General features: G+C 37.4%; 1 protein-coding gene across 2 annotated transcripts in view; it reads left to right on the forward strand.

Moving 5' to 3' along the window:
* TRAPPC12 (trafficking protein particle complex subunit 12) overlaps nt 1-13,045 on the forward strand; it is a 58,715-nt gene that overhangs the window by 8,208 nt on the left and 37,462 nt on the right. For both annotated transcript variants that reach the window (XM_075414787.1, XM_075414786.1), the window contains 2 exons: nt 8,140-8,253; nt 8,782-8,920. In XM_075414787.1, the coding sequence (XP_075270902.1) occupies nt 8,140-8,253; nt 8,782-8,920 (253 nt within the window). The remainder of the gene's footprint in view (nt 1-8,139; nt 8,254-8,781; nt 8,921-13,045) is intronic.

Consider the following 13,045-nt stretch of genomic DNA (forward strand, 5'->3'; position numbering starts at 1 on the left):
GAGAAGATAGGAGGCAATCTGCAGCAGTCAGATTTTTTGCCACCTGTAACAGATATTTTCTTAATACTTGTCTTATTAGAAGATTTTTTTTTTTTAAAAATGCAGCCATTCAGCCAGAAGCTAGGATGTTTTTCAGTTTTCAAGGCTTCCAATCATTAGCTGTTGGTTGTTCTTAAGTATGCAGTATAACTATTTTTCAGTTTAGTTTGCAGAACTCTGTTTCTTTTTATGATAAGAATTAGTTGTAGGGTTTTTTTCCTTGCAAACATTGCTGTTTTTTCTGAAATTCTTAGTGTGGAAAGTTTATTTCTGGTTGGCACCAGTCTTAAAGGTGAAAGGTATTTTAGATTTAGAAACATTAAAATCTCATGCTAGATGATATTGATTAAAAAGATGTGTGCTTTTTATATACACAGTAGGCCAGAATGACATATAGTGCTCCGTTACTAACGACCAATTTTACTTTCTTTATGTGCAAATTCCTGATCTGATGTTCAGTGAATATGTTTTTTCATGCAAAGAGCCACTTCATAGAATGGTTTGGCTTGGAAGGGACCTTTAGAGGTCACCTAGCCCAACCCCCCTGCAGTGAGCAGGGACATCTTCAAGCAGACCAGGTTGCTCAGAGCCCCGTCCAACTTGGCCTTCAATGTTTCCAGGGATGGGGCCTCCACTACCTCTCTGATCATGTCAGTCACCCAATTCAATCCCTTGCAGCAATGGACAGCCACTTAAAAGAGTCTATTCCAAAGGGGTCCGCAGTACAGCAGAGAAATGCGTAGAAGTAGGATAGACTTCACCATCAGACCGATACGTGTTATTTAGGTGTTTACATGTGAACTCTGAAGTCAAGAGAGATCTAATCAGTACAGTTATTGATCACTTCTAAATTTAGATGTGTAAATCTGGGATCCCATCTAAAAGTCTCAAGAGCTATCACATGCTGTAGGAAGGCATCAGTAGCAGCTGAAACCAAAGGTAAATGTTAAGTCCTGTTATGAAGAAATTTGTTAGGTTAAAATTCTCAGATGATCTTGGGTGAAATCCACCTTATTATAAGAAGGAAAGAAAAGAAAAAAAGAAAAGATAAAAGCAGTATTCCAAGCCTGTCTGCTCTAGAGGAGAATGCTTCATTTGTATCTGGTTACTGTTCTAATCCTGTGTGGATGGGAAAAGCATGCTAAATAGCTCATCGGTATCACAGATCTTCATACCACAGATCTTCAGCTGCAACTCTGGAGCTCTGCTATTCTACCATACATTGCTTCTATTAGCTTATTTGACTGTTTTAAGAAGTACAGATACTTCACTACTACTTTCAAAGGCTATTCCAGAACGTCATTCCTGTGGTGGTTAATCAAATGAATTCTAATCAATCCTCACTCGAAATCTTTTTTTCTAATCAAAGATAAAGTTGTGTACAACAATTTAAGTGTTTTGATCTCATGTTACTTTTTAAGTCATTTTCTCTTCTCAATATTTGCTTCCTCTCCCCTGCTACTTTGTATCAATAGACCATGGTGACATTTCCACTTCTCATATTTTCTATTTAAAGGCAAAAATAACTATTCTAGTCACCTCATCATGGATGTCTCTCTAATCATCCTAGGAACTTCTTGTGGTTTAGCCTGACTGGATGCCAAGTGCCCACCAAAGCTGCTCTATAGCTTCCCCTTCTCAACTGGACAGGGAAGGAAAAAATACAACGAAAGGCTCATGGGTCAAGATAAGGACAGGGAGAGATCACTCACCAGTTACCATCATGGACAAAACAGGCTTAATGTGGGGAAATTAATTGTATTGTCAATCAAAATCAGAGAAGGGTAATGAGAAATAAAACCAAATCTTAAAACACCTTCCCCCCACCCCTCCCCTTCTTCCCAGGCTCAACTTCACTCCTAATTTTCTCTGCCTCCTCTCCCCGAGTGGCGCAGGGGGATGGGGAACGGGGGTTGCGGTCAGTTCATCACACGTTGTCTCTGCCGCTCCTTGTCCCTCAGGGGGAGGGCTCCTCACACTCTGCCGCTGCTCCGGTATGGGGTCCCTTCCACAGGAGACAGTTCTCCATGAACTGCCCCAGCATGGGTCCCTTCCACGGGGTGCAGTCCTTCAGGAACAGGCTGCTCCAGCGTGGGTCCCTCACAGGGTCACAAGCCCTGCCAGCAAACCTGCTCCAGCATGGGCTCCTCTCTCCATGAGTCCACAGGTCCTGCCAGGACAGGCTCTCCGTGGGGTCACAGCCTCCTTCAGGCATCCCCCTGCTCTGGCATGGGGTCCTCCCCGGGCTGCAGGTGGACGTCTGCTCCACCATGGACCACCATGGACCTCCATGGGCTGCAGAGTGACAGCCTGCCTCACCATGGTCTTCACCACAACCTTGCCACACAAACCCAGTACAGAGCTCTTCTCAGAATCCCTTCCAGTTGAATCTAACATCTTTTGATTTCACTGTCTAGAACTCAATACATTATATTGTAATTTACATAACTTTCCATATTAATGATTGTGTTTTACCTTTTCTATTATTCTGATATTATAAGACATCTGGTCCCTGTTTAGTGATGTGGTCCTTAGGTATATTGACAATACTTCCTAGATTACGTCTGCAAATGCAGATATCGGCTCTGTTCACCAAGGTCACAAAATAATGTCTTAAGTTGGATTGGTTCCAGTGTACATCCATGAGTAGTAACTTCTCACCTTCCTTACAAAGGTTGAATAAACACCATTTACTTGTACTAGTTGAAAGACATTTCTGTGGGTAAGAAGAAGTTAGTGCTCACAGCAAAGAATGTTGGAAACTGTAGTCCTTTTGGGACGATCATAGTGCAAACAGTCCGCTAAAGTTTCCTCAAGTACAATTAGTTATCAGAAAACAAATGTTGCCAAGAAGGTAGTGAGGCAAATGTGTTTTTTGATGAGACCACCAACAGCATCATCATTTTTAAGACAAATAGTTGTTCACCAGGAACTGAATTCAGATTGTTAAACTCAGCTAACAAAATTGGGGTTTTTTCAGCATGAATTTGGTCTGTAGTTGATATGAGTGAGATTTGTACCAGTAACTCAAAGATGGATAGTTGGTTTATTGAACAACTGTACTTTTTGCAGTTTAAATTTCTGCTATGCAATGGGTAACAGTGAATCGGAAATGCATTACTGGTAGGGTACTGGCGCGGAGTTTGTGCAGTTGAACTAATACTACAAATCTGAGGCTTCTAAGAGATACAGGAGTGCTGGAGCCATCCAGCAAAGTAATTCTATAAATCTATGTGCTTATCATTCAAATGATAACTTGTAAATAGAGCTGCGCATCTGTAGAGGCAAAGTGTTTATAGTTTTCAGCCAAAAACGGAAAATGTGAGTTTTCTGTTTTTGAAGACTTTTTTTAATCTGGTGTAGGAACATGCATTTACCTCTAGAGCAAATAAATGTAAGCAAGAGCTTGTCTTCACAGTGTTGCTTTGTTTTACAGCAGCAAATAAAAATTATACATACAAGGTGCAAGCTGCAATTATTTTAGTTCCTGTTATTTCGTATTTTATGTTAATTGTTTACCCTCATTTGAACAAAGAGCACAGCATTTCTTACTAGAGACGTTTCTTATATTTTGAGTTGTAAGGTCTTTGCAGCTGTAGGAAAATGATGTGTGATAGTTGTCATACCTAAAAAACGTCTACTGTGTCTTGCCACTATAAATACACAAAGTTTGCTCTAAGTGTGCAATCATTTCTTCCAGCTACTAGACAAGGAAAGGGTTACTAACTGCATTTTCTTAACTAATGTGAAAGTGCTCTACCAATGTAATTTACAGGGGAGGAGAATGTCATACCTACTGGAGGAGGACATTTTAATCACTTTAATGGTGTTACATGTAGAGTTAATGACTCCCTTTGAGTCTGTTTAAAAAAAAATTGTATACTGTTACTTTTGCAAATGATTAATGTTGTGCTTTTACATATATTTTCAAATATAACAAACTCCAATACAGTGGTATGGCATACATATTCACTTCAATAAGTTAGAAATTATCCTTAAAAGTAGGGGGGGCTATGTTCCTTTATTTCTAAATCAGTGAGCAATTTCCAACATTTTTGTAGCTGATTTAAGAGAAGACAGGTGACACGAGTAGCAAAAACAGTAATTGGATGCTTGTGAGGGAGGTTGCATTTCTACACTAAAAAGCCTCAATTTGGGGGGTAAAATTTCAGTGTCTTACCTCTGACTCAAAATTGTTTTCCCGAGGGACTGAATAATGTTATAAATTCTCTTCATGTATCAGGTGAGTTCCTTTTTCATGGAGCACGTTTTCTTTAGACGTTCAGTCTGCATGACTCTCCTTGCTTGACAGAAGAATTCTACCTGGGTATTAGTTGCATTTGTTGCATCACCTGAGCTTCGCTGCTTCAATTCAGAGAAACAATGTACAGTATTGTATACAAAGGAGAAGTATGAACACTTCTGCAATCATATGTCTAAGATCTTTGTTTAACTGTAATTTAAAAATCAAGCAAAAGTTACCTGTACAAGGAGACTTCCAAGGAACAGCTATGTGTGTGAGACAGTAGTACTCATCTGTTCGGTAGTATTTTTTTCAGTCCAAATCAGTGAATATCTTCATAATAGAATGAAAACACAATCTCTTCAGGTGTAGTGAAAACTCTGATAATTAGAGTTCTTATGACACTTTATTAGAAAGGGAATAAATGTAAAAAAATATTTTTCCAGGCAGATTGCATTTTTGGCTTGTGTTGGGTCATTTTACTCAATTGGAAGTTTTCTTCATTTCTGAATCTGACAAATATGACACCTTCAGTGCTATTCTTGTATTTGAACTAGTAACATTCTAGTTTTAGTCCCTGGAATTCTTTTCTACCCTACATCTCAGTCTTTCATCCTTCTTTGTAGAAAATAGGCTTATTGAAGGCATTGGAATGTACTGAATATCTCAGTTACTTATAACTTTGACCATATGGACTCCCAGATCTTTAGATGTGGATTTATCAGAATTTATAACTCATATTTTTGACTCAATTTCAGATGGTTTTTAGGCTGTTGCCTTTTACTGCTGTTAATAAAAGGGGATCATGATAGCCTTAGTCGGGTTCTTATTTTAACAGTGGTGGAGTGTAAGTCACTAAAATGAGAAGTTGAGAGTTGATCGCCTTACACTCTCTTTTTTGTCTCCTAAAGCTGCGGATAGAGTATTTGGTGAGGTTAGAGGTGCGATCAAAAGAAGCGCTAAGATAATAAATACACTGCATTTGTTAAAAAAAAAACATGTCAGATTTGTGTGCAAGGTAAGCTTTCATTGAAGACAGAAGAAAAAAAAAATGATGTGCAGGTGGGCCTCTGTAACACAAAAGTCTATTACCTGAAGCTTTTAGTTCCTGGCTCAATGGGGTAATAGCCTGACAAAATCCTGGCACTGTTGTCTGCTGTTTTTATTTAAACCTAGAGTCATTATATTCAAATCTCAGTCAACGTAAGAATTTAAATGAAAAGTTAAAAAAACCTGCTTGGATTAGGTCTTTCTTAAAGAAAAAAAAATAAATCTTTTCTATGTGAAACCTGTTTTACTATGCAGTTTCCCCATCTGTATGTAAACCTCCCCCAGGACCTCTTCTGATTTGGCGTAGAAGAGAGAAGTTCTGCAAGGAATAATGCAAGCGTATTGTCTATTGCGGGGATAATCTGCTCGCCCTAGCTCTGGTGTGTGTACAGCAGTCAGTACTGAAATGGTTCGGTTTGGTTTTCTGTTTTGAATTATTGCTTATGTTATATGGACCCAAAAAGATCCCTTGACAAGTTCAACATCTGGACTAGTAGCGTTTAAAAAGCACAGAAATCATACAAGCTGATGGCTTTCATTAAAAGAAGAACAGCTCCATACTTTTTTTGTGAAAAAGAGATTTGCTAATGTCGTGTGGAGGGAAGTTCTCTTCTGCCAGGATGGTGCTATATTAGTGAACTATTTGGCAGTAATATTCAGTTGACAGTATTTTCTCTAGGAAATAATATTTTCCCACAATTGCTGCTGGATGACCATGTCCTGATCATCGTAGAATAATTATTTTATTCTTTGAAAATATTCTTCAGTATTTTTTATACTATATCTGAAGCTGTAGTATCCGTGTTTGCTCTGAGCCTCTACTTATGACTTACAAACAAAATTCATCCCTGTTACTTTTGGGAACAAGGTACTCGGGTTGTTAGAGCTGTGTGATTGTAGACCATGGGAAATGTGAAAGCGGCTGACCTGCAAGGTTTCGAGGAGTGTTTGAAGTAACTGGATAAAGACATCTGGTGGATTGGCAACTCTGGCAACTGTAAGTCTGGTACAAATTGCCAGAGAAAATAACGTGTCCTGCTAATTTCAAATCAAGTTATACTGCCAGCCGCCTTCTATTAAGCTTCCACAGAAGATTATGCTCCGTGACCAGCAGGCAGCTCTAATTTTTAAATCATGATGAATATTATGTTTCATTTTCCAGCAAAGACTGTTTGTAAGATGATTGTCAGACTTGCTTCTCCTGGCTGTCTTGTTCTATAAAGAAAAGGTATTTTTTTTATCCATGCCTGAAATAAATTTTTTAAAATTGTAGCACCTAAGTTTGTTATAAATGTTCCATTATTATTTTTGGATCCTCACTCTCACTTGGGAAGAAAAGTTGAGCAGTTTTAGAGTCTGTGTCCGTTTCTGTTCTGAGTATAATAAATTGATTTGTCTCTGCAGTAGAGGAATAAATTTCAGGTAATCCATGCTAGTGTCTGTCTGCTTCTCTAAGTTTATACAGGTATATGTTAAAGGATGTTATAAATGCATTATCAATTCCTGCTCTTCCATAAAATTGTAGACATGTCAAAAGCTGCTGTGCTGCTTTGTGGCCTTGCTGTCAGCTGACTTCTGCATTTCCAGTGGAACTCAAATTTTTGGAGAGATGAGGTGATCAGTGCACGGTGACCTTCATAGTGGGCTCTCAAAATGTATGGCTGCAAAATGGGGGCCAGAGAGTATGAAAATTCTTCAGCTGTTGCTACTGGTTTTTCTGTGTAACTGTTTGCTGTACTGATGTGTTTTCTAAACTCTAAGCGTTGGAGAGAATTTAATAAAATACCAATTCAAGGTGAGTACCCGAACTTTGCAAGCACCAATATGAGTATGTTCTATTCCTTTACATTTCATCAGACAACATGACAGTTTTCTATTACATTTATCATTATTTTTTGATATATTTAAGAAAGTATTTGAAAAAATATTGCTTTCAGGAACGAGGTGGATTTGTTTTATAATGACCTGCTGGGTACGTGTCTGTTGGAAAAATCTTCTGTGTGATAGAAAAGTGTGATAGCTTAAAACCTGTTAATCATTAGTCGGTGTTGAAGTTTTTGGTAATGTTAGCTGTTTACATGGATATGTTAGCATATACAAGGCAGAAACATTGATAGGATGACAGTGTGACAAGACAGTTTGACTTGTCTAACTAAGAATGATTTTGTTTTATGAATAAAAAAAATATATTTAAGAATAATTTGAAGTTAGCCATGCAACGGAAATTCAGATGTTCACATTTTATAGGTGAAACAGTTATTATTGTTCTGAGTTTATAATTTTATGCATTGTATTGTTTCTTGTCCTTAGTTCTTAATTGATAGGAATTCTGTGTCCTAGGCAATGGTGGGAAAGTCTCTTTTCATTAAATGAATTGCACTAGGGATTATAATCTGAAATACTGAAGTCAGTGACGTAGCAATAGTCATTAAATACTTCTTAACAGTAGAGTAGCTTGGATGTGATTATTGAAATATGGCTGGCAATTTTTTTCTCCTTTTGAGGAGAAAATAAAATCATGAATATTATATTCAAGTATATTAGCAAACGTGATATAGCTTTAAGTTTAGAATCCCATATGGTGTTGTATATTCTTTTGTTTAAGTGATCTGATAATATTAATGCTTGATTTCACTTTTTGCCTAATTAGACGTGCAGCTTTGACAAATGACATTCTGCTTCTCACCGGCCAGCTCTCCTGACCTTGTCATCATTACTGATGGGTACATGTAGCTGCTTCAGGCAAGATAAGCAGTTGTGCATTTTAGGGACTGTAATTTTGCTACTTACTCTTTTCTTCTTCCCAGAGCAGTAAAAACTGGAGGGCAGCAGTTGACCTGTGTGGGCGGCTTCTAACTGCGCATGGTCAAGGCTATAAAAAAAGTGGACTACCTACTAACCATACAACAGATTCTTTACAGGTATGTTTAAAGATACACCCTTGCCACTTTTTTCCAACAACATTCACAGTGGCAAGTGCAAGTGTTTTACTGAACAAATGGTGACCAGATGACAGCGCATGCTTCTGGCCCTAGTAACTATAAAGCTCATGAAATCTCACCAAAATCATAACAGATTTTAAGAATTGCATAACATTGGAGTAACAATTAAAAATCAGATTGCGAATTCTTACATGTTAACTCAATTTAAAGAGAAATGTTCTAATTTCAAAGCAGGCTAGTTTTTAAAACTCATCTTCAAAATCTCAGTACCTTTACAGACAATTAAAGCATCAGTCCTCTGTGTTTTGTTTTAATGACCTTATGAAAAGTTCTGTTAAAAAGCATGTAATATAAATCCTGATTCTTATCAGTAAATAACATAGAAACTCTTTACTCAGCTTTATCAGAAAAACTGAGAAAGTTGAAATGGTGTTTGGATGTGGCTTGTGATTGAAGCTAAGTAACAGACCTTGTCTTTTCCTTTTTTTTATATGTATTAATTTTTAGCTGTGGTTTGTGAGACTAGCACTGCTGGTAAAACTGAATCTATTCCAAAATGCAGAAATGGAATTTGAGCCATTTGGAAATTTAGACCAGCCTGATCTTTACTACGAATATTACCCTCATGTATACCCCGGGCGAAAAGGTAAGATACTTGATTGTCCTGGTTTCAGCTGGGATAGAGTTGGTTTTCCTCCCAGTAGCTGCTGTGTTTTGTATTTAGTACAAGAAGAATGTCGGTAACACTGATATTTTTAGTTGTTGCTAAGAAATCAGCAACGTTTAGTGCCATGTTCAGCTAATAAGCAGGTGTGTGGGAGCTGGGAGGGAGCACAAACAGGCAGATAGCCCAGCTGGCCAGTGGAAATATTCCATACCATACACTTCATGCTCAGTTTATGAATGGGGGTTTGTTGGGGGGCAGGAATCATTCTACTCTTTGGTTTCGATGAGTTCGAATCCTCTCTTGTCCGGGGGTTTGAACTTTTTGGGGACTTTAGCAAAATTCACAATTTCCAGGTTCTGTGATTGCTACTCAGGGACTGACTGTGAATCGGTCAGGTGGTGAGAAAAATTGTATTGTATGTAGTTTGTTTTGCATATTTGTTATTATAATTATTGTTAGTAGTATTAGTATTTCCTTTGTTGTCTTATTAAACTGTGTTTATCTCAACCCATGAGTTTCCCTTTTGTCCATTTCTCCTCCCCATCCCACTGAGGGGCATGGGGAGGGGTGAGCGAGTGGCTGTCTGGTGCTTAGTTGCTGGCTGCCAGGTTAAACTACGACATTGATTTATAAAATGCCTTTTAGTTTTGCCATTTTTATGAGTCATTATAAAATAATGGATTTTCTTTTTTTTCTAATGCTAAAGCATTGGTGAACTTTGGATTATTTTTTTTTTTCCCTCAGAAGAACATGATTAACCAATATGTTCAAATATTGTTTGCGTTATGGAGGTAGTGATAAGGAGTAACAGTAAGGGGTAAAACTGTTCCATCACAATATAGGTAGGCAAGGTATTTCATGATGCTGCTACAACATAGAGTTGAAAGAGGAATGTTTTTAACAAGTAAATATAGTAAAGTAGTTTACTTCTAGGATATTGAACTTAAAAAACCCCAAACTTTAATGCTTTATTTTAGCCAGAAACAGGCTGTGAAAGGTGGTGGGAGGGTTTTTGGAAACGGAATCTATAAGCTTTTCCTCATAAATTCATCCAGGTACTATCACTGTGCTATTTTTAAGACTCGCATGTCCATGCACACATACTGCTGTAGGTGTTATTTTGTTAGGTTTCCTGGTTTCTAGGATTTAAAAAAAAAAATTAAAGTTGGAGCTAATTTGATAGTTTTCCTTAATAAAGAAGAATACTAGTTAAATGTAATATTATTTGCTTAGTACTTGAAACTAAATAAAAATCAATAATCTACTATGTATCCCATTGTTCAAGAGGAAAAAAGACACCACCGGCCTCAACTCTTTAAAAGCGGTTTATCTCAAGTTACAAATCCACTACTTCCTACTGCCCTCAATAGCCCATAGGTTAACCAAATAGTTCCACTGCCGAGGGTATTTTAGTCCTCCAGGAGTCTGGATTTTAAAAACTGCTATTTTTAAGAACAATTTCACTCCTGTTCAGGCTGTTTTGAAAATTTGTTTTTTCTAAATCTGTATTTAGAAATAAATAAAACTCTGATACAACTACACTGTTGAGTGATCTTACTGTTCTTTGGCATGCATATTTGAACCACAGTGTGTAATAAAACGCTTGTAACGAACAGCTCTAATATGCAGTGCCACTGCCTGAAAAAATACAGTCCATTTTACAGAAAATGCTGGTAGTCTCGACGGGGTAACTTAGAAGGATGCTGAGACTTTGAGGTTGCTGAGGAAGAGAAGTTGGTGTTGAAAAAGTTCAGGATCTTTTGCAGAAGGTTGTTTCATCTGTTTAGGGATGCAAAGGATGAGTAGCCTAGCAAGGCCAATGTGGACTGCATAAAACGAGTCCCTCTGACCTTACTTATCATCTTTCAGGCAATCACAGGCAAAAATATCCTGTTTTGCAGTGAATATATTCAATCCACTGATAAGAAACTGCGTTATTTTTAAGAGCGAGAGAGGTTTTTCATCATCAGGTTGAACAGCTCTTTGGATCTGGTCGTATTTTGGCAGCTTTGCACATGATGCAGTGCTGCACAGAAGTAGTCTTCCCCAGGCTGTATGTAAGTTGTTTTGCCTAAGAAAAGAATCCTTACAGGTCATGTCAGTATTTGAGGTATTTTGGTCCTCGTGCCACAGAGCACACAAGTAGCAACAGTTCTGAGCTGTCTGGCCAGCTGTTGCAGGCACCCGTCCTGGCACTGAATTTTGGATCCAAACTGTCTTTGCAGCAGCCACTCAATCACTGCAGTTATTTCACACGAATTATGAGGGTGTCTGTGATAAAAAGGTGAGCATAAGGAAAATACTGTATTTCATGTTTATATGCCTCAGTTCATTTTTAACAGTTGAACATACCAGCTGGGACCATTATCTGGTCATCACTAAGAAAAAGAAGATCAAGGTTGGATGGAGCTGACCTGCTGCTTGTAGATGTCTCCTATAAATACAGAGTGATTAAGATGTGGGAACAGCTGTCAAACCTTCCTTATGTAGTTTTGAGGAGAGAGAGAGATGCTACTTGCAGTGATGTAGGAGAGAACAAGCGGTTCTCTTCTGACTGGCACTAAACTATGCAGTGTTGGATTATGGATAAAGAAATTTAGTATACATGCATCGTTAACCAGCTAATTTAAATAATAAAATAGATATGTCATTCATGTATTTTGGTTGAAATGTATTGGTATGAATCCACAATCCTCTACTGTTTGATAATTTTGTGTAATATTTTGTGGTGTAACAAGCATAGAAGGAAGAGATTTGTTTCAACATTTTAATTTTGATTCATGGTATATAAATGGAGTAAGCACTTAAAAATCAATATAAGAAATGAGTCTCTGTATATAAGTAACATACACATTAATTGTAATACATATAATATTTTGCATAATTTCTTTGTATTCAAAATATTCATGATAAGAGATATAATAAATTAGGAAGTTTTCTGTGTTTTCTATGCTTGAAGTAAGGAAAGTTTATATACCTGAGCTTCTTACAGCAGTGAGGATAGTCCCTCGTCCATTAATCTCTGAGAAAAATACCTCAAAGAATTTAAATTCCAAGTAGATATGTGAGGAGTGGAAGATGGTTTTTTCCATTAATTTAACTTAACATAGCCAGGACAGTCCTCTTAATTTTCCTCTGAAGGTCTCCCAAGGCCCTTTTCCTTTCAGCAAAGCTACTAGTCTTTGTTTCGTCCTGAGATTTTTGTATGGCATTTGCAGCCATGCTGTGAATGGATCCCATTACTGTTGTTTTCATCATGGCTGTAAGATCTGATTTTTCTGAAATCTTCCTTCCCTCACTCCTACAGTCTTTTTCTTCGATCATTTCCATTGTCTGTAGGTGTGCACCATCTGGGGGGTGGAATCTGCTGGGATCCTTGTGTCAGCCAGTGAAATTAGTTAAGTCACTCTTTGATCATTCCTGTTTTATATGGTGCAGAGAGCAAGCCGTTCTCATTTTCCAGTAAAACCTTAAAATTACTCTGTTGTAGATGTATTTCTTCTAAATTCATCTGCGGAGAGAAGCTGACAAGTCCAATTTTATATATATTTTTTTTTGTTTTGTAATAGGTAGGTACTTAGGTCAGGAACTCTGTTCCAGGTTGCTTTCTGCACATCTCCATTGTACCTGTGGCATATATAAGGCTGAATTTTTGTTATCATTCTGGTCACTAGTGGATTTCAGGATTTTTTTCTTCTAAGTTTTTCTCTTTATATTTACACAGACTGACCCACTTCTATTCATATCATTTATCACTTTGTTCCTCATGATACTTCATAAACTCTCTCATATGATAGATGGGCTAACCTGAGATATCCTTTCCATTGGTGATGCCTATATGTTTCTGAGAGGGAGAACCAACAATTAAAATGGAACATTAAAATGCTGTTTCATTTTTTGTGAGATAATTTGGTCTTGTTTCTGGTTAATAGACTAGTAAGTTACAGAAAAGTTAATGCTACCAAAATCAGTGTTCTAAAGCTACAAGAATTGAGAATAATTTCTTTTGAATTATGAATGGAAAAAAAACACCTGTGCACAAGTAAAAGTAGGACTTTTATTCCCCTGACGAAAGATTTATATAGATAGAGGTGTTTTATCTCC

The sequence above is a fragment of the Opisthocomus hoazin genome, chromosome 2 (genome assembly GCF_030867145.1).
Source record: "Opisthocomus hoazin isolate bOpiHoa1 chromosome 2, bOpiHoa1.hap1, whole genome shotgun sequence".
In the NCBI taxonomy this organism is placed as follows: domain Eukaryota; kingdom Metazoa; phylum Chordata; class Aves; order Opisthocomiformes; family Opisthocomidae; genus Opisthocomus; species Opisthocomus hoazin.